Consider the following 21,322-nt stretch of genomic DNA (forward strand, 5'->3'; position numbering starts at 1 on the left):
TTACACAAATCTGTTTATTCAGTGGTTGTGAACAGGAAGAAATTATATTCCTTTCTTCGCATGCTCATTTGAAATCTGGTTTGTGAAATGGGTAAAAAAGCAGTGAAGTTGACCTGTTCTATTGAAGTTTTTAAATGACATTTTAAACTGAATACTACACGCATATAGGTACAGTACAACGCCGTATACTTTCCCTAAAGAGCAGACAAAATGGCAGACAATCACTTCCTCATCCCAGCTCTTTGTCTCTCCTGGGTCTGTGAAATACTGATACAATTCCCTTCTCCAGGACTTCTCCAAATGGAAAACAACAATTTAAAGACAGAATAAAACCTATTAAAACAAGGACACACACCGAAAGGCGCCTATGTTTTTATCTCGAGCATCTGACAAGGAAGAATTCAAGACATCGCGAGGAAGGCAAGACGACTGAAAAAGCATGGTGAAATACAACACACGAGTCACTTAACTCTAAACGGGACACCAGAAAAAGCTGAAGTATTATTAGTAAGGAATTTGAAAGAACTGGACAAATACAACTTTCAGCAATGTATCAAAATAATTCAACAATTGTATTGACAACCAAAATGACAAACACTCCAATATCTCAAAATACACCTGGGAATGACATGGGCATGTTGAAAACCCTACAACTCAAGTTTAACAAACTGGACTTAGATAAAGAGCACAATATTGGCCTGGGTATGGACCCTGAAACTTTCAGCAAAAGTAATTTTACCTCTTTGTTTGTTAAGAACTGTAGGCATTTCACACGGGAGCAATTTAACAAAACATTAAAACACAATGGGAAGCGTTTGTTAATTCACCTCTACAGTAGAAGTTTACAAATTTTAATGTCAATAGTTAACTTTTGCATATACTGTATTTTTATAGATATTTTTGAGACTCAATACTAATAAAATGTTTTTTTTTTGTCTGAACGTGTATGAATCAAAATATACAAGTAGAGTGGACAATTCAGGGGCAGGGTTACAATTTATATTCACAACTCTTTAAAATATAGTATCGTTACAGATGTATGTGGCTGGGTGATTAGAGCGCAGCCCCACGTTGCAGCAGTTCAGGATCCAAGTCCAGCTATCGCAGTTTGCATGTTCTCCCCTTGCCCGTGTGGGTTTACTCCAGGCACTCCGGTTTCCTCCCACATTCCATAAATAAATAACAGTTGAAAAGTCAGCAAGTGAGATGCCCCGCCCGACTAAAACCTGATTGGCATTTAAGGCCCGACTCGAATTTTGTTCAAGATCTTACTTCTAGCACAAGTCCATTATTATGTATAAAAGGAGTCATTTCATTTCTGTATAATAAATTAAAATGTTAAAATATGTAAATGAGAATGCACTTATAAGAATTATATTCTCAAGTTTGACACCTTTTCAAATCAACAAACTTGTGGAACAACATCTTCCAGTCTTCAAAGTTTTGAAAAGCACAATATGTTATAAGTACTGCAAAGTATATATGGAAATATACAGAGGGCAGCACATACACATTTAATTAATACAGCAGTAGATGTTATTTGTTGAATGTAAAATACATCATATCAAGCAGATATATCAAAACGATTCTCGCCAGCACACTTGTGACTCTTAGCATTAGCCTGACTTGAAAATGTTTGACCGCAAACTGAGCATGCAGAGGCTTTTTTACCTTTGTGGATCCTTGCATGGCTTTTTAAGTTCCAACTTTGAGTAAATCTTTGACCACAAACTGAGCACCCAAAAGGTTTTTCACCAGAGTGAGTTCTTTTGTGATACTTTAAGCCAGTATGATGGGCAAAGTTTTTACCACAAACAGCGCAGGCAAAAGGCTTCTCGCCAGTGTGGGTCCTTGCATGGCTTTTTAAACTACTACAATGGGTAAATTTTCGACCACAAACCGAGCACTCATAAGGTTTCTCACCAGTGTGAGTTCTTTTGTGATATATTAGGCCATGACGCTGGGTGAATTTTTGACCACAAACAGAGCAGGAAAAAGGTTTCTCACCAGTGTGGATCCTTGTGTGTACTTTCAAATTTGTTTTACCAGCAAATGTTTGACCACAAATTGAGCACATAAAAGGTTTCTCCACAGTATGGATGCTTGCGTGTGTTTTTAACTGAGTACTATCATTGAACGTTTTACTGCAATGTGAGCACGTAAAAAGGTTCTCACTAGTATGGATCTTTGTGTGTCTTTTAAAGCAACGACTATCAGTGAATGTTTGACTGCAAAGTGAGCACGCAAAAGGTTTCTCACCAGTGTGGATTCTTGTGTGCGTTTTTAAACTGGATCTTTGAGTAAATCTTTGACCGCAAACAGAGCACGCAAAAGGTTTCTCACCAGAATGGATCTTTGTGTGTCTTTTTAACTGAGTACTATCAGGGAATGTTTTACTGCAATGTGAACACGTGAAAAGGTTCTGCCCAGTATGAATCGTTGTGTGTCTTTTTAACTGACTACTATAGGTAAATGTTTTACTGCAGTGTGAGCACCCAAAAGGTTTCTCACCAGTGTGGATTCTTGTGTGATTTTTTAAACCCGAATTTCGGGTAAATCTTTGACCGCAAATTGAGCAAGCAAAAGGTTTTTCACCGGTATGGATTCTCATGTGTATTTTTAAACGACTACTATCAGTGAAGGTTTTACCGCAATGTGAGCACGCAAAGCCTTTCTCACCAGTATGGATTCGTGAGTGTTTTTTTAAATAACGGCTAACAGTGAATGTTTTACTGCAATGTAAGCACGCAAAAGGTTTCTCACCATTGTGTTTTTCAAAACTCCCTTTGTGAGTATATTTTTGAACGCAAACTGAGCACCCAAAAGGTTTCTCACCAGTTTTCCCACACAGAGAACATGTTATATCCTCTTCCAACTGTTTGTGGCCATCAGTTTGCACTGAGTCCGACGAGTTGTCATCGGTTTTTACGTGTTGACCGGAGCTGCTTGGAGAATCCTTCTCATTGTTTTCTTCATGTTGACCATGATCTTTGGTGTGTGTACTACTGAGCCCAGTCACAGGCAAATCTGTGAAATGTTCTTCCACTTTAACTTGAATATGATTTACATCCTCATCTTTAACATGAACTAGATCCAAATCATTTTTAACGTGACTACGCTTCAAATCCTCCTCTTCACTTTTAAAGCCAGGCAATTCTGGTCCATGCTGCTTAGGAGGAAGATATTTTTCACCCACCTCTGCAAGACACAATACACACACAATATAGTAAAATTAGAATGCAGGCATGAAAATGGGTCAAGGGTTAAAAGGTAAGAATTCAAAAATTATGTTCCGGTACACAAAACAACCAGACAAAATATTGAGGAGTGTCAACCCGCACGGTGTTTCAATGATCTGCAGTAGGCACCACACACATACAGCCTGGGGATCTTAGACGAAAACCAAGATAAGGGGTTAAGCATGGATATGTTTTTGTTATATTGGCTGAATTTTGCCTCAAATTGGTTGCATAAAAGCAGTTTAAATTTAGCTTGGCCCACTATGGTGACATATTCTGCAGCTAGCCTGCTATAAACCAACGTAATCTATCTATATACTGAAGTCATATCCCCCAAGTGGGAGGTGGTTAGTGTCATGAACACACTCACCATTAACATTCATTACCCTTCGCTCTTCCTAACCTGAAACCAAACAATAAGCCCACAGCACAACAAGGGGTAAGTTGCTGGGACATGCAACCTTTTATCAACAGAGAGGCCTGACAGCATACCCCAGTTTACCCCCTCTGCATCATTATGCGTCAATAAAAGTGGTCGGCGGCGCCCTCTCTTGGCTGCGGCTGCATCGGGTCAGATGCAATCGACATTTCGTTCTGTGTACATTGTTACACAGAATGACAATACAAGGAAATTATTATTATTATTATTATTATCAGTTATTCTTAATTGTCCTTCCCCATTCACATCTAACCCTTGCAAACACTTTTGCCACTTAAAGGTGTAAACAAATTTTAAAACATGCAATTGAGAAAATACTACGTTTTCTACATAATATCTATGTTTCATCGTTATATTCCAATTATTTTTTTTTAAAATGCATTTTGATGACAGCCTGTCTCTTCTTTGACTGCCTGAGCTGTGACATCATCAGAATATCACCCACATCCTTGCAAGCCAGTCACCATGTTTGTTTATGTGTTAATTAGTCAAAGAGGTAACGAGTGTTTTATGGATAGTTTTTGTACTGCTTGAGGAGAATGCATAGGCGCGGTGTCACAAGTGGAATCAGCAATGGTACACCAAACGGCGACTAGACAAAATGGTGCTAAAAGGCAAAAGATAACACGGAGCTAATGGGGGCTAATCCAGTCGGCAATAAACCAAAAGACAGGGAAGGTTAGCCAGCTGCTAAAGAGGGCTAACTGGGACCGATCGGCGGAAAACGGGAGGCTTGCCAACCAAAACCATGTTGTAAGCAGCCAGGATAACCGGTAGCCAACAACAAAAAGCGGAACAAAAATCAACTTAGCGGACATGGCGGGCTCACCGGCTGCTAAACTGGACCGATCAGCACAAAAATGGTTCAAGTTTTTTCTTAACATTGTGTTTTTGAGTTATTGCTGGGGGAAGTTTGAATGCATTGTTATTTATTGATTTCATGTAAATATAGTTGAATGTTATGGGTTGAAAAGATCTCAAAAATGTTCACAGTTAAAGGATTTTTATATTATTTTCTAATTTCAGATGCACTTAAAATCCTTACTTTTATACTTGTGGAAACCCAGGGAAACAAAAGCAAGTTTAACAATGAGAAACACACAACCAAGAGTTTTCTGGATAAAAAAAAAAGGTGTATTGATTTAAAACGACAGAAGAATATAACCGCCACTTTTTACCACGGTGATATATTCTTGTGCAGTGGGCAAGCTTCTAAGACAGATTTGGTATTTTATCCCTTTTGTCGAAGACGGAAGACGGCAACTTTTATCTGCAGTCAAACCAAAGGACTGGTACTGCCGGCCCTCAAGTATTCCAGGATTTGCAGCAAAAATATCTTACGAGGTAAGACCTGAAGATTCAAATATCACATGAAAACTTATGTGTTCTACCATAGAGCTTAAGGCGCTGTAATGGACTGCCAAATTACCAGCGGCCAAAATGAGAAGCTGACTTCAGAAGAGAAAACGTCATTGCGCCAAAATAAATATTTTCAACATGATCAAAAGTGATTTCTATACAACGTGCAAATAACCCGTGCTTTACTGTTCTATTACATTTCACCAAAATTTAGATACAAAGTTGTTTTAGTAATGTTTGCACAACGCCGGGGATGCATTTGTTGGCAAAACGAACGAAGCACAGTAACGCGTACCAGCTATCCAAACTCTTATACGCTTTTAGATCAGCACTGGTGTATGGGGATACCCACTTTACAATTTAGCGGTACAGATGGTGTGGACTGACGCAGGCAAAGTGTACAATTTGTTTGGATGTATGAATATGTCAGGATAGACACTGTATTGCCCGGTAGCTAGCATTCCTAACGCTAGTCTCAGTTACAGGTCCAAAAAACAAGGGTTCTTCTTCGTTTGCATTTAGGCTTCCTGTGATAAGTGGCAGAGAGAGCAAACAGCTCAATTCAACTAAGGCCTGCCTTCCAGCACATAAAAAAAACAGGATTCTGTTCAATCCTGACTTCACTTTAAACAAAACAAAATTAACCCTAATCTTAATAAAACTACCGGCAAAATGAAAAAGATAGGGAACATATCCAAGTATTGTCTGGTTAACATCTGGAGTCAAAAATGAAATGCCAAGGATGTTATAGAAACTTAAACCACCAACCCGCTCTGTTTAGCACAACTGGAAGCTGCTTGTCAACAGCGTCAAGTGATCTATTTTCCAGCTTAGTCTCTTCTAGGACTTCTGGAAGCTCCTCTTTGAACGTTCCTTTCCCACTTGAACACATGTTCTCGGTGTTTGAAGATCACGCTAGATTTTTGCCAAGTTGAATGCAGCTTTTTCGATTTCCCACTCGGCTTGAGCGGAAAGCCCCCGTGGTCAGACCAACTTGAGTGGACAATAAAGTGTCGGTCGGGAGCAACGCTGCCCTGCAAAGTAGAAAGGCAGTAACTAAGCAGAATGCAGACCTGAAAAAAAATTAAGTTATCCTGCAGTACAGCTGAGAGGGACAGTGTGTGATATTTGACCGCTAAATATTCCTGTATTGTATGGAGTTACCGAAAACTGTATTCTTTGTTAAAACCTGTTCCTCAAGTCTAACTATCCTTTTATTCCTATTTCATTGACTCCTCAATCTACCAGCCCCTACCTCATCTTATACATCTCAATTTTATACCTCCTGCCCTCTTGTTCCACTGATTCTTCCTTCTGATAATCTTCACACAATACAATAGTATGTTTCGTTATCAGTTTTAAAATTGTGCTTAGGACACTGTGTCCAGTCATTAGTGTTGTCATCACAATCTGTTCTTCTCTTCGTTTTTTTCCATCCACCCTTGCGGTTTTAAAATTTTAAGTGTAAACGTGCTTTGCTATATCTGATTAATTCTCCTATTAATTACACGTTACAGGCCTCACAAAAAGTTAACTCGTCTCAGAAGATCATTTGCCCTGTTTTCACAGGAAAATAAGTGATGGAAAAGTCATTATGGGCATTCTCCGTGGCACCCTGTTAGCGGTCTTTTATTCAACAGAATACTGTATTCTCATTTTTATTCTTTTTCAACCTCAGTTGTACATTGAAATACTTCATTCACTCAGCAGATTCCAAAATCATTCAATTCAATCAGGTTCCCAACACCGGATTAAGCGAGACATGTCAGCACTCAGGGTTACTATCCAACTGTCAATCTATCCATTATCTGCACCGCTTATCCTCAGTAGGGTCGCAGGGGGGCTGGAGCCAATCCCAGCTATCTTCAGGCAGTGAGCAGGGGACACCCTGAACTGGTTGCCAGCCAATCGCAGGGCACACAGGGACAGACAACTCATTCGCTCATTCACTCCCAGTGACAATTTGGACCGGCGAATTAACCTGACAAGCATGCACGGGGAGAACATGCAAACTCCACACAGGGGGTTTGATCTCACGACCCCAGAACTGTGACGCACACGCGCTAACCACTGCGCCGCCGTGATGCCCTATCCCACTGTTTTTAAATAAAGTAATCACGTTTTACTCGTGTTTTTACCCCCTTAATCGTCCTGTTTAAATACTTACCATACTACTGCATTACCGGACACATCTATGCACGTAGAGAACCGTACTAGCCACATTTAAAGCCTCTTTTTAACACCACTCGGAAATAACCATTGACAATCGCTCAAAATCAATGATTCGACTCCTTTAGCCATTCAACCATATTATCAGCTATGAAACAAAAACCCAGGAGCTATACAAAACCTAGCGAAATCATCGTCCGCCCGCCATTTTGTGTTGCCGTTTAAGATAAGAAAAGCGAAGCTCCTTTTTACACGGTTTTCATTGTTCATCTCCCAAATTCCAAATCAATTAGTTCATTTATACATGTATTAATTTTTGAAGGTCCTTATACATGAGTTTAAGACGTGTAACACACTTAACTAACCTGTTTTTACAGAAAAAGAAGACGCAGCAGAGTCATTCATTGTACCTGTATACTACATGGAAGGCTGGCAGGGTAGTGATGGGTAGCTCTTCTTGTTCTTGTCGGCGGTTCGCATCCATCTCTTTGCTTGGTGCATTACCGCCCCCTAACAACACATCCTCGTCACCCTCACACACACTTGTTAAGTCTCCCGATTTGGTTGGGAGACTACCGCTTTGGCCACGATTCTCCCGCCTACCGATCTGAGAGCAACGTCTACCGATTTCTAAAAATTTCTTTTTTTTTGGTCGCCGAAATATTTATGTGAACAAAGTTTTGCCGATTAAAATGTAGCCGAATTATCCATAGTCTAATTTTATTGTTGTCTTTTCAAATAAAAATAATAATAATAATCGCGTCGGAAAAAAATCTCCCGATTTCCCATTTCTGAAACTTAACATATATGCTCCTATTTCTCTAATCCTGTTAAAAAGTCTTGTACTCATAGCCGGATTGCCAGGAGACGGAACAGGAACTCAGAGATCTGGTCAATCGCCTGGACAAAGCATCAACCCAGTATGGGGTGGAAATAAGCACAGAAAAAAACAAAAGTCGTGTCAAGTCAAGTCATGTTTATTTGTATAGCCCTTAATCACAAAGAGTCTCACAGAGCTGCACAGACAACAGCTTATTGCAAACCACGGACCATTATTGCCCCATCCTCTGATCTAAATCCTTCGCGAGGGCAAGGAAAAACTCAAAAACCTCAACTTGAGGAAAATGAAGCAACCTTGAGAAGGGATCACACATGAGGTAGTCCCCCTTTCAGGATGGCCAGGCTGCAATGGATGTTGCATTCACAAATAATACACAGATATTGTCTGTAATTAGTAATGACCAACAATTCCCAAGGTTTCACCATAAACATCACCATAAACCACAGAGAGCTAGAACCTGTCACTAGAGGGGTGAGAACCAGGAATCATAGACTTTCTGGACTAGTTTACAGGCTGGGGGTGTCGTTGGTGTCATGCTCTTTCCGGACATTTTCAACATCTTACCTAGTGTTTAATATAAACCGACAACTTGCCAGTTCGACCCGCTCCCAGGTTCACTTATTAAAAGTCTTTTTAGCGTCCTTGGGCCTTCAGTTCTAAATATTAAAAATACATCACTCTCCTCAGGTGTAGTTCCAGCAGCTTTTAAGTCCGCCGTTATTAGACCCACACTGAAACGACCCAACCTTGATCCAGAAATATTAAGTAATTACAGACCTGTGTCAAACCTACCTTTCCTCTCTAAAGTACTCGAAAGAGTAGTGGCACAGCAGCTGAATGCTTTCATATCGGAGAATAACCTTTTTGAATCCATGCAATCAGGATTCAGGGCTAACCACTCTACTGAGACAGCTCTGATCAAGGTAACAAATGATCTCCTAATGTCAATGGATTCTGGCGCTTCATCACTTTTGCTGCTGCTGGATCTTAGTGCTGCTTTTGACACAGTGCGCCACAATATCCTACTAGAACGGTTGGAAAAATGGATTGGTCTCTCAGGAGCCGTCCTCTCGTGGTTCAAATCCTACCTCTCAGATAGGACGCACTGTGTTAAATATGGTGAAACGACATCTGAGCCCTTTAATGTTACCTGCAGTGTTCCGCAGGGTTCAGTGCTCGGCCCCCTACTTTTCAACATTTACATGCTTCCATTAGGTGATATTATTCGCAAGTACAGTATCAGCTTCCACTGCTACGCAGACGACACTCAACTATATCTTCCGTTGGAGGAATCTTCCACACTAAACTGTGGAAATTTGGAGGCCTGTCTCACTGAGATAAAAGAGTGGATGTCACTCAATTTCTTGCGTCTTAACTCTGAAAAGACCGAAATGTTAGTCATTGGTCCTTCTAAATGCCGGGACTTATTCTCAAAAACTGCTGTGAACATTGACAAATGCCACATCACACAGAGTGACTCAGTTAAAAATTTAGGTGTCATATTTGACCCTGATCTATCCTTTGAGATGCATGTAAAGCAAATTACTAGAACTGCCTTCTTCCATCTTCGCAACATTGCTAAAATCTGTTCAATACTGTCTCAGTCTGATGCGGAAACAATAATTCATGCATTTGTTACCTCCCGTCTCGATTACTGCAATGCACTACTCTCCGGTCTCCCGAAGTCCAGAATCAAGTCTCTTCAGCTAGTACAAAATGCCGCAGCGAGGCTTTTAACTAGGACAAAAAAGTACGATCACATAACACCGATTTTGGCTAACCTGCATTGGCTCCCAGTTAGCCAAAGATGTGACTTCAAAGTTCTCTTAGTATTGTACAAAATCATACATGGACTTGCTCCCTCTTATCTTTCAGATCTGATCTGCCACTATGTCCCGGTCCGAAGCCTACGATCTGAGAGTGCTGGTCTTCTGATGATCCCGAGAGCAAAGAAGTCTTCTGCTGGTTCGAGAGCGTTCTCCATCCGGGCACCGGTGCTGTGGAATGCTCTTCCCCCTGAGATTCGATCTGCAACCTCAGTGGAAATGTTTAAATCTAAACTTAAAACTCACTTCTACTCCATTGCATACGAATAACCTACTCCTCTTGTCGGTTGAAAATAGTTTGTGTAATATAGTGTAACAATCTGTGAAGCCCTTTGAGACTCTTCGTGATTTAGGGCTATACAAATAAAAATGACTTGACTTGACTTGACTTACTATTCTGTGTACAGTAATGCTAATTGTGATTCACCCTGGTCAATCCTGGAAGGGGGATTGCCACGTGTGTGTGTCACAATCACATGTATTGGGAACACCTGTGCTCAGGTTTTGGCGCCAACAGCCAGGACAGCTGATTGGCGCACCCTGTACACTTAAATCCCCAGCTTCCGGTAACATTTTGTCTGATTGTACTCATGCTACCTGTTGCCTTCAGCTCAGTAAGCCCGTACCTCTGACTCTTTGCCTGCTCCCTGTTTTCTTCTGATTGATCTCTGTTGCCGACCCGTTTCTGTAATCTGCCCTGCCCGTCTGACTCCTGAACTCTTTTCCGAACACTACGATTATGCCTGTCCGCGACCATTTCCGCCAATCCTTCACCCGCCTGTCAAGTTCCGTCAATCCGCCAACCAACGGATCGAAGAATCCCACATTGTCATTTCCTTCCTTTCAATAAAACCAAGAAACGAGCGCAAGTGATCTCAGTCTTCCTTTCGTCTTGTCTGACAGTGTGGTCCTTTCTCGGGGTTTCTCTTTTCTCCTCACACTGGGGTTTTTGAGTTGTTCCTTGCCCGCGTGCTGGTTTAAGATTGGGTACTTGTGTCATTGTAATCCTGTGCAGTCCTTTGAGACATTTTTTGTGATCAAGGGCTATATAAATAAATGTGACTTGACTTGACTTGAAATCATGGCCTGGATAGCTCAAACCATAGCCATTTTGCCAGACATAAATCCATCTAGAGGGACAAGAACGAAGCAGTGAAAAAAAGATCAGACTCATGCAAGCGCTGGTTACTTCCATCTTCTTCTAGACTTGTGAGACTCTCACAGTAAAACTGGAAAGGAAAATCTAGGATATGGCGCTGGATGTTACAAGAAAGGTCTAGGCATCAGCTACTTAGCCCATGTGACAAACGAAACGGTATTCAACACCATTGGACTGTACGAAGAACTGTTGTCAATTGTGCGCAAACGGAAACTTCAGTTGTATGGAAACACTGAAACAGAATGAGTTTATAACTGAAACAATGTAATAATATTCAAATGGTTTAAAGTAATCTACATTTGATCTGGTCATGTTACAAGATCACCAGGACTGACCAAGATAATTCTCTAGGGCACAGTCCTAGGGGGCAAGAGGAGAAGAAGACCTAAAAAGAACTGGGCTGACAACCTAAAGAAACGGACTGGTGCGAACTTTCCCACGCCCCAAGAACAGGCCAGGGACCGTCAATAGTGGAGAATGTTGTTTAGAGTTGCGTCCTCATTGGTGCCCTGACGACCCATGCGGTTAAGGGATCCGTGAACTGTGAACTCCTCCAAAAAAAAACATCAAATATAAGTCTAGGTCAGTATGGATTCCAATGGCTAAGAACCACTTTAATGACGATAGTTGAAGCAATAGAGGTAAAGACAAATGCACTCGATCATAAAGAGTATGCAGTTGGTATTTTATAGATTTTAAGAAGCCATTCAACACAATCAATAACTCAATTTTAACAGGTAAGTTAGAAAAATATGTAATTAGAGGGAAAGCTGGAAAATTGGTTCCATAGTTACCTAACAGGCAGAACAATATGTTAGCATGGGACATTACAAACAATCTTGGCATTTCATGTGGGGTTCCACAGGGATCTGTGTTGGGACCAAAATTCTTCAATGTGTGTATGGTTGGATGAAAACTATTTTTGCAGTGTTTCAAGTACTTAAGCTAATTTTGTTTACAGATGACACCAACATATTTTTCAGTGGCAATGATTATACAGAACTAGTAACGACCGTCAAAAGGGAATTGAGATTGTTATTATTATTAAAAAAATGTTAACCAAAGGATACAAACAGGTTATCATTAAATGTAAATCGGACCAATGTACTGTTTTTGGGAAACTTAAAACAAAAATAGAATTATCTACAATTGTTTTTTTAAATTGTATTTATGGGGAATGGTGCTGTGTTACAGTTTTGATTTTGAATATGTCTTCCCTGCAAGGGAAAAATAGAATAGGGTAGGCATTTAAAAGCTTCGGCTTCAGCCTGTTACCTTTGGGCACATGCTTATGTTTTATCTTATCGTATCGTACATTTGTTTTTGTGCAAATATTTTATTGTTTTAGTTCATTCGTTGATGTTGTTTTTTTGTGTCTGCTGTGCGTAAAAAAAGCCTTAAATCAATCAATGAGAATGGATGTATATAGAAGTCAAGTGATTGCAACAAAAAGCCAAAACAAAAAAACAAAATATATGAATTATCTTAAGGTGCAAAATAAGTTACAATAGATATAAATGACTGAAATCAAAAGCATATTATGAATTAAGACGTAAAAAACATGATAATATTCATATGCAGTGACACAGTTCTGTTATTGGTTTCTTTAGTTGGGATGTTGTGTGAGTCTATTGTATGTTTGATAGCACTGGCCCTTTAAGACACTACAGTAAATAAGTTATCTTTGTCAGAGGTAAAAAAGAAAGTAGAAGCACAAGTCTAATTGCATGTGAATGAGCAAGTGAGTTGTCTATCCCTCTGTGCCCTGCGACTGGATGGCAACCAGTTTGGGGTGTCCCCCTGCCTACTCCCCGAAGATAGCTGGGATGGACTCCAGCACCCCTGTGACCAATGTTCCCTCTATTTTTCAACGGGTCTGAGCGTTTACACAAAGTCGGTGAGCAACGCTTGGAACAACAGTGAGCAACCGCAATCCCAAGTGTGGCAACTGAGTCATTATCAAACATGTCCAAAACTTGACATCAAGTTACATTTTGCTGAGTTTCCGGCAATGCAAAAACATTTTTCACTTTTGAATGAATCGACTAATGTATTATTGCAAAGGTTGTACGGCCTACAAACGTCATTTGTTTTTACAAAAATTCTTTCACAAGATTTTCATTTCTTTTTTTTCCTGGTATCTTTTGTCGCATACTACTAACATTTTTGGGGGGCTTATTTAGTCGGTTGCACGATACAGTATTTAATCACGTTTTTTTAGTGGAAGTACAATGTTGGCAACAAGATTGACTTGGTATAATTGGAAATTATTTGAATGTAACACAAACTTTTTCTTCTTTTTCCGTTTTTTTTTTCTTTTTTTGATCCCTTTTTAAAAAAATCTCATTGTGTTTATTTTTTTTCTAGCTGTAATTTTATTTTTGTTCTCAATTTACTTTTTTCCTTTGTTTCTTTCTTTTCATTTTTTCTGGCTTTTTTCTGAATTTTTCCTTCTTTTTTCTCTTCCTTTTTGTTTTTTTTTTCTCAGCTTTACACTACTCTTTCATTTTGGTATTTTTTTTCTTTTTTGTTCTATTGCCCCTTCCTTTAAGTCATTTTTTACATAATTTTACATAATATTTGGTCATATAGGGATGAAAGAAGCAAAAACAACACGAAGAGCCGTTTAGGACCCGAAAGAGCCGGTTCCTTTTAGTGAGCCGAGCCGAAGAAGCCGGTTCTCAAAAAACTTTAAAAACTCACACACGCAGCTTAGAGGGAACATTGTGCTGGATAGATTTTCTTGTGCGCTGAGAATGTGCAGGCAGTGCGCGATTGCGCACGCGCGCAGCTTAGAGGGAACACTGCCTGTGACCCTACTGAGGATAAGCGGTGCAGATAACGGATGGATGGATTCTTTAATTGCAGGTCTTATTATGGTGTATATAGGATAATATCATTGAATCACAAGCAAATTTAAAATAAATCTTGATTAGAACAAATTAAAGCATATCTACATATATTCACATATCCAAAAACCTCTAAAATTATTATTTGGAGAAACAATGTTCTGAAAACATTTTTTTACACAACAGCAACAATTTTTAAAATGTGCATGATCAAAATAGGCTTGAAATAGTTTAGACATTAGCATAGCGGCAAGATTACACTAATCTGTTCATTAAGGAGTTGTGAAGAGGAAGGAATGACATTTCTTCCTTCGCATGTTCATTTAAAATCTAAATAGTGAGACGGGTAAAAAAAAAAACACTGGCGTTGAGCAGTTCTCATGTTTTCAACAGAATACTCCGGGCATGCGAGTACAGAACAAGGCTGAAAAAATGGCTGTCAATCACTTTTATACCAGGACCTCAAACAACCGTGACTCTATATGCAGTGACACTGTTCTGTTTTTATTTGGGATGTTGTGTGAGTCTATTTTATGTTTGATAGCACAGGCCCTTTAAGTTATGTTCAGTTTTATTGCCTGTTCCCTTCTGCTCACATCTTATGCTATACAAAACAGTGTCCGTATGTAATTGCTTCTCGTGTTCATTTGTTCAATATTACGCTTTATTTGTGTTGATAGGATAAGTGTTTTCATACTTTTTGTGTATATAAAACAGCTGTTAAGCGAACTTGTGGATTTGTGGATAAATCATTCCACTCCAATGCAGGCTTTCATGACTAAATATTTTCAACAAAAGACAGAGACAGAAGCAAGCCTGAAATTTCATATTCTCTTAGTGAGGACTAAAGAGAAGGGAATTTTGGCTGAACTCGGCACCCGCTAGACGGCTGATTATTTGGGTCCGACGCAGCTCAGCAGCGGTGATGTGGGCTGCGATGCGCGAAATGGGGACGGAATCCATTGCGGATCGAGGATCTGCGCAATACTTAAAGCTTGTCTTTTGTAATACAAGACTGAATAAACGATTACATATTTTATACTTCTGTGTCTGCAGAGGTTACATTGTCAGCTGATTTTCCGTCATTGACTGATTTTTTTAAGAGTTGGCGGTAAAATTTAAAGGCAGTTCATCATTTTGGAAATTGAGAGAGAAAGAAGAGGGACAAGAGAGACAAAACAATGACAGGTGGATAATAATGCAAAATAAAGTCAGTGACAGGGACTCCTGGCCCGACCAAAGCATACTGATTGACAGTTTAGGCTCAGCCCGAATTTTGTTCAAGATCCTACTTCTAGCAAACGTGTAACACGTTGAAAGGATAATTTCATTTCCGTATAATACACTACAATGTTCAAATATTTAAATGAGAATGCACTTCTATTCGCAAGTTTGACACCTTTTCAAATCAATAAACCTGTGGAACAACATATTGCAGTCTTCAGTGTTTTATAAAGCCAAAGCAGTTTAGCGTACTGCTACAGTATATTTGAACATGTACTGAGGGCAGCACATACAAATTTAAATATTACAACAGTAGATGTGATTACGGTACTTAAATGTAAAGAATGACATCATATCAAGCGAAGAGATCAATACGATTCCCACCAGCCCGACTTGAAAATCTTTGACTGCAAACTGAGCATGCAAAGGGTTTCTCACCAGTGTGGGTCCTCTCATGGGTTTTTAAGGGCCCACTTTGGGTAAATCTTTGACCGCAAACCGAGCACACAAAAGGTTTCTCACCAGTATGGATCCTAGTGTGATTTTTTTTTAAGTGATAATTCTGGGTGAATTTTTTACCACAAACAGAGCAGGCAAAAGGCTTCTCACCAGTGTGGATTCTGATGTGTGGTTTTAAGCTCGAACTTTGAGTAAACCTTTGACCGCAAACCGAGCACGCAAAAGGTTTCTCTCCAGTATGGATCCTTATGTGTCTTTTTAACTGACTATTATCAATTAATGTTTTACTGCAATCTGAGCACGTAAAAGCTTTCTCATTAGTTTGTTTTTTTAACCCCCCTCTCTGAGTAAATCTTTGACTGCAAACTGAGCACCCAAAAGGTTTCTCACCATTTCTCCCACACTGAGAACACGTGTTATCACATTTCAACTGATGATTGCCATCAGTGTGCGTCAGATGAGTTGTTATCACTTATTGTCCCGTGTTGTCGAGCGCTGCTTGGAGAATCCTTTTCATTGTTCTCTTCATGTTGACCTTGATCTATGGTGGATATATAGACCCCAATCAAGGGCAAATCTGTGAAATGTTCTTCCTCTTCAACTTGAATAGGCTTCACATCCTCCTTTTTAACATGAACAGGATCCACATCGTTTTTAACTTGAATATGCTTCAAATCCTCCTCCTTATCCTCCTCCTCCTCCTCACTTTTAACACCAGGAAACTCTGGTTCTTGCCGCCCAAAAGGAAGATATTTTTCACCGACTTCTGCGAGACACACGACACACGTTATTATAAAAGTTGAATGCAGGCATGAAAATTGGTCAGAGGTTAAAAAGGGGACAGTTAAAAAAATATGTTTTATTCACAGTACAACCCAACAAAATATTGAGGTCTGTCGACCCGAACTGTGCTTTAGTGATATAAAGCAAGCATCACACACACATACACCTTGGGGATAATGGATGTAATTTAGATAAGGGATTTAGTCAGAATACTTTGTTATTTTGTCTGAATTATTCTCAAGTCTGTTGCATTAAAGCAGTTTAAATTTAGCTTAGCTCACTACGGTGATATATCCACTACAGCTAGCCTGCTCCAGACCAGCCTAATAACCAGGTTGCATACAAACTGCTGTTCTGATGCACTATTCTTGAAAGGTGTACACAAATTATAAAATAGGCAAAATGTGACAAAATACTACATGTTTTCTGCATGATATCTATATTTCATAGTTATATTCCATTAATTTTCTGAGATATTGCATTTTAAAGACTGGCTCATCTTTGACATCCTGAGCTGTGATCTCATCAGAGTAAGTAGTGTTTGTGGAGAATGCACAGGTGTTGTATCGCAAGTGGGTGCCGTAATAGTACACCAAACTGCAACCAGCCAAAATTGGGCTAACTGAAACACACAGCTAAGGAGGGCTAATCCAGCCAGCAATAAGCCAATGGACACGGCAGCTTAGCCGGCTGCTAAAGAGGGCTAACCGGGACTGATTATAGAACAAAACGGGAGCACGACCAAAAACATGCAGTAAAAAGTCGGGTCTCTTTTGAAAGTTAAAACTCTGAGGTTTTGTCCAAAAATCACTGCAAGGGCTACTAACTAACATTGAGTAATCTTAGTTGGAACACACAGAACTAGAAAGTTTTTATTCTAGCATGATTTATTTTGCAGCCAAATGCCTGTAGATGAGTGAAGCATGGGAATATTAGCTGGAAAACAGGTGAGACAAAAGCCTGAAGCCGTACGTACTTGATACCTTGTTAAATTTGATTACAATCTGAAAAACTCAACATTGTATTTTTAATATTTTGCTAAATACATGTCAAAGCATTTCCAAAAGTGGCCATTTGGTGACAGTTTTCAGCCCTAACAACTTTGCATTGGTATATTTTACTTTGACTAATTTTAAGAGATTGTGAAAGAGTTGTAAATGTTTGACTTCTCTTTTCAGAAGTCAATCCATTATTGTACTGAAACAGAAGGCTTCCCAGCTCATCCAGGAAACATACAGGATTTTGGACTGAAATGCAGCCGAATTCCACCAACATTGTCAACTTCATCAAGTGATGCTGACCATGAATGACTTTTACCCACGTTTTTTATTTTTGGATTGATTTCTTGCACGTGATAATCATGCGTAAAACTTGCTCCGGGGGTTGTGCAATTTTATTTTTAGACCTAATTTATTATTAAAATTCAATCGGTAGTGTGGATTGCTTCCTTCTTGATACTACAGCTACAAGAGGCTATTTTGGGAACTAATTCAGGTCGGAAATCGTGAGCACTACCTGCCGGCCGAATTGGTAACCACCAAATTAGATGCTGAACCAAATAAATGTAATTCAAAGAAATTTTCGCTAGATGCTAAATGTATTTACATGTACGTTTTCTGGTGTTGGATTTTATTTAACCTTGAGAACACTTGTTGTCAAGGTCCTCCTGCGTGATATGTCCCCCCGTAGCAGAACCACGCATACGTCACTCACGCAAACGGCACTAAAACGACTTTGTATCTCATTTTTGGGGGAATGCAATAGAACAGCAAAGCACAGCATTTGCACCTTGTATATAAATCCATTTTGAGCAAGTTGAAAATATTTAGTTTGAAAAAATTACTTCTTATCTTCTGAACACTCTTGTCTCAAACAAGTCATTTAAGTGCCGTTTGCGCGAGGGACATATGCTAGGGGGGGCAATTCACACTGCGCAAGACAGTTCTCGGCACAACCCTGCAAGGTTGAAATTATAAACAAAGGCCTAGAGGGCCCTCTTGCCTTGATACATATACTGTAAAAATGTAAAGAGCAATTATATAATAATGTGTTAATAATTTCACATAAGCCGCGCCTGCAGTATAAGTCGCTCCCCCATCCAAACTATGAAAAAGACTGCAACTTTTAGTCTGTAAAATACGGTAATTAAAAAAACATTGATTTGAATCACATGAACAATCATATAAAGAAGTGCTTTAGCGCCAAATTAATATTCATTGTGAGCAAGTAAACTTGTAGTTTTAATAAGCTGCGGCCACTCGCAGCATCGTTAGAAAACCCGTAAACAAAACAATAGCCATGCATGTGTTTGGTCTTGCGGCTTGCCTGCTCACTCGCTGTGTTCTAAAAGTGTGAAACGTTGAAATGGATTCGAAACAAATTCTGAACGGAAAGTTTAGTTTCTTTTTAAGTTGCAAGATGGATCGATTGACAATACCAAAGTCATCTGCGTGTACAGTCGGTGTGACCAGAGGTATCACCGTAGTACATCTAGTCTGAAATATTTCTCTATTTCAAAACATACGGCAAATGCGAATTCTCCACCTCCTCTTCATCAAAACTAGGCGAAGATGGATGGCTTTCGACACAGGCATATGGATACCGCAATTGAAAAAAAGCTAATTACAATTTTAATTTTATTTTCTATCATCCTGTTTTGATGCCTTGGAAAATGTTTGTTGTAATGTTTTAATTGCTACCAAGTATTTTTTTGTCATTTGTTTATATTAAATTGTGTGGAAAGTTCTTTCAATTGTGAATGACTGTTCAGAGTCAGAATAGTTCATGTTAATAATAACACAACACATTGTTTTCAATAAAGAAAAAAAATGCACAAATCAAGCCTATCCACTTTTCTATTTTGATAGGAGTATTAAAATGATAATTAAAGGGACATTTGTGTAAGGGAAATGATGGTGTAAGTGTGCCTTTTATACTATAAGCTGTAGTTTACACCCAGTATATACTTTGTACTTCTATAACTTTATACGTTTATATATTTCTAAAGTATACTCAAAACCATTTACGTTTTCAAGGTTTTTTTAGGAGCAAGCACCTTCAAGGTCAAGACAATAAGTTTCCCAAGCCAAAATAATTTGTCTCTAATTAAAAGCTACAATCCAGACACTGGTAGACTCCTATCTGTTATCAAACAGGTGTACGGAACTCCTTTTGCTAACCCATCTACAACTTGAAGGCCACTGGCAATTTTCTCAAGACTCCTATCTATTATCTAACAATGAACTGCTGTAATGTATCACATGAATCATTCAAAGGAATTTGTTAAAAAAAAGGTACAGCCTTCAAGTATATTGTTATGTTGGCTTGCCCTCCAGTGGAAGAGTTTACTCAATTCTTTCCATGTCTATGAAGGAATCAATGGATGAAAACTTTATTTCGAACAAAATAATGAATAACAATGAATCAACAACAAAACAAAGTTAACATGCTGTGTTTGAAAAGGGGTAGTAAGAAGCAGACTCTTATTTTCCGTACCCCTTCATCTTCCCTTTATTTACATTCTATAGATGGCTCCTCTTTTGTGTCCAAATATAACACAATTTCAGGGATATACATATTACATAGGTCAGATATCAATAATTATAATTGTAAATAGTCACATATTTTATACACTAATCATCGTAGTACCCATCTATTAACGTTATAATGCTACCAGTCACTAAATATCATTGTGACGCCAATGATAATAACAACAATAGCAATGATATTAATAATAATAGTTATGATATAATAATAGTAACAATAACAACAAAGTCAACTATAGTTGTAAACTCAGTATTTCCAATCTCTTGTATCACTCATACCCCATTTTCTTCATCTCTGTATTCTGCCAGAAATGTTTTTTTGTATTTAAATTTGAACACGTGAATAGTTGGACATTGTTTTGACCAAGTCTCGTAAATTGGGAATATTTCAATAGCAATCCAAGTTTATTTTTGCCTTGTCCGAAGTTGTCTGACTCCTAACTCAAAAAGAGTATATTATTTCATCTTGACATCATTTTGAACCTGACAATTTGTAATAGATTAAAATGGGTGATTAACGTCAGATTAATCAAGAGTTAACTATGATATTCATGAGATTAATCGCAATTAAATATTTAAATATATTGACAGCACTAATATAAACATAGACGAAAAAAAATACTTGTCTTCCAAGAAAGGTTTGTTGAATTGCAAGATGAAATTTTGGTTTCAGCCACATGGCTCGTAATTTATTGTCTCAACACCCACAGGTTTGATGCCCCCACTTTCACTTCAGAGCAGCTGCATCAAGAAAATATAAAAGATATGGAACATATATATATTGTATGGTGGACGTCTGGAGTCGAAAATAAAATGTCAAGGATGTCATAGAAACTAAAATTACTAACCTGATCTGTTCAGCACAATTCGAAGCAGTTTGTAAACCGCGCCTGGCTGACTACTTACCTCGTCGGTCTCTTCTTGCGCTCCCTGAAGCTCCTCTTTGAACTTTCCATTCCCACTTGAGCACATTTTCTCTGTGTTTGAAGTTCACACTTGATTTTCACCATGTAAAATACAGATTTTTTCGCTTTTCCTCTCGGCTGGTGGTTCGGCACGAGGTCAGAGAATCAAGTGGACACTAATGTGTCAGCCAGGACCGGTGCTTCCCTGCAAAGTAAAGAGGCGGGAACTGAACAGAATGCAGACCTGAAAGTACAGCATAAAGAGACAGTGTGTAATATTTGGCCACTAAATTTCGCTGTAACTTATGGAGAAACCAAAAACCTTATCATTGGTTAAGACCTGTTACTCTTGTCCAGTGGTTCTCAAACAGTGGGGTTGGGCGCCCTGTGTAGGGTGCGGCACGTTTGTTTTGTTTTTTAACTTTCCTGAGAAGAGAATGCAATTTGACTTCCAATACACTAGAGAGCACTGGCGCTCTCATTGGCAGTGTTTTGTTTACATTTAACATCCATGTCCTGATATTT

General features: G+C 39.0%; 1 protein-coding gene across 6 annotated transcripts in view; it reads right to left on the reverse strand.

Annotated features, from left to right (window-relative positions):
- The window catches only part of LOC148351499 (uncharacterized), a 26,641-nt gene continuing 5,319 nt past the window's right edge, over positions 1–21,322 (reverse strand). For 2 of the 6 annotated variants that reach the window (XM_088354505.1, XM_088354503.1), the window contains exons 2-5: positions 20,799–21,002; positions 15,955–16,330; positions 5,806–6,071; positions 1–3,198 (exon numbers count right to left, since the gene is read on the reverse strand). In XM_088354505.1, the coding sequence (XP_088210631.1) occupies positions 1,565–3,198; positions 5,806–5,929 (1,758 nt within the window). In that variant the 5' untranslated portion in view covers positions 5,930–6,071; positions 15,955–16,330; positions 20,799–21,002 and the 3' untranslated portion in view covers positions 1–1,564. Of the gene's footprint in view, positions 3,199–5,805; positions 6,072–7,204; positions 7,534–7,571; positions 7,839–15,954; positions 19,092–20,798; positions 21,003–21,322 lie in introns of those variants that run through there. The other 4 variants (XM_088354506.1, XM_088354507.1, XM_088354504.1 and 1 more) reach the window with 4 other exon arrangements.

This window comes from Urocampus carinirostris, chromosome 15 (genome assembly GCF_059441175.1).
Source record: "Urocampus carinirostris isolate Australia breed hairy pipefish chromosome 15, RoL_Ucar_1.0, whole genome shotgun sequence".
In the NCBI taxonomy this organism is placed as follows: domain Eukaryota; kingdom Metazoa; phylum Chordata; class Actinopteri; order Syngnathiformes; family Syngnathidae; genus Urocampus; species Urocampus carinirostris.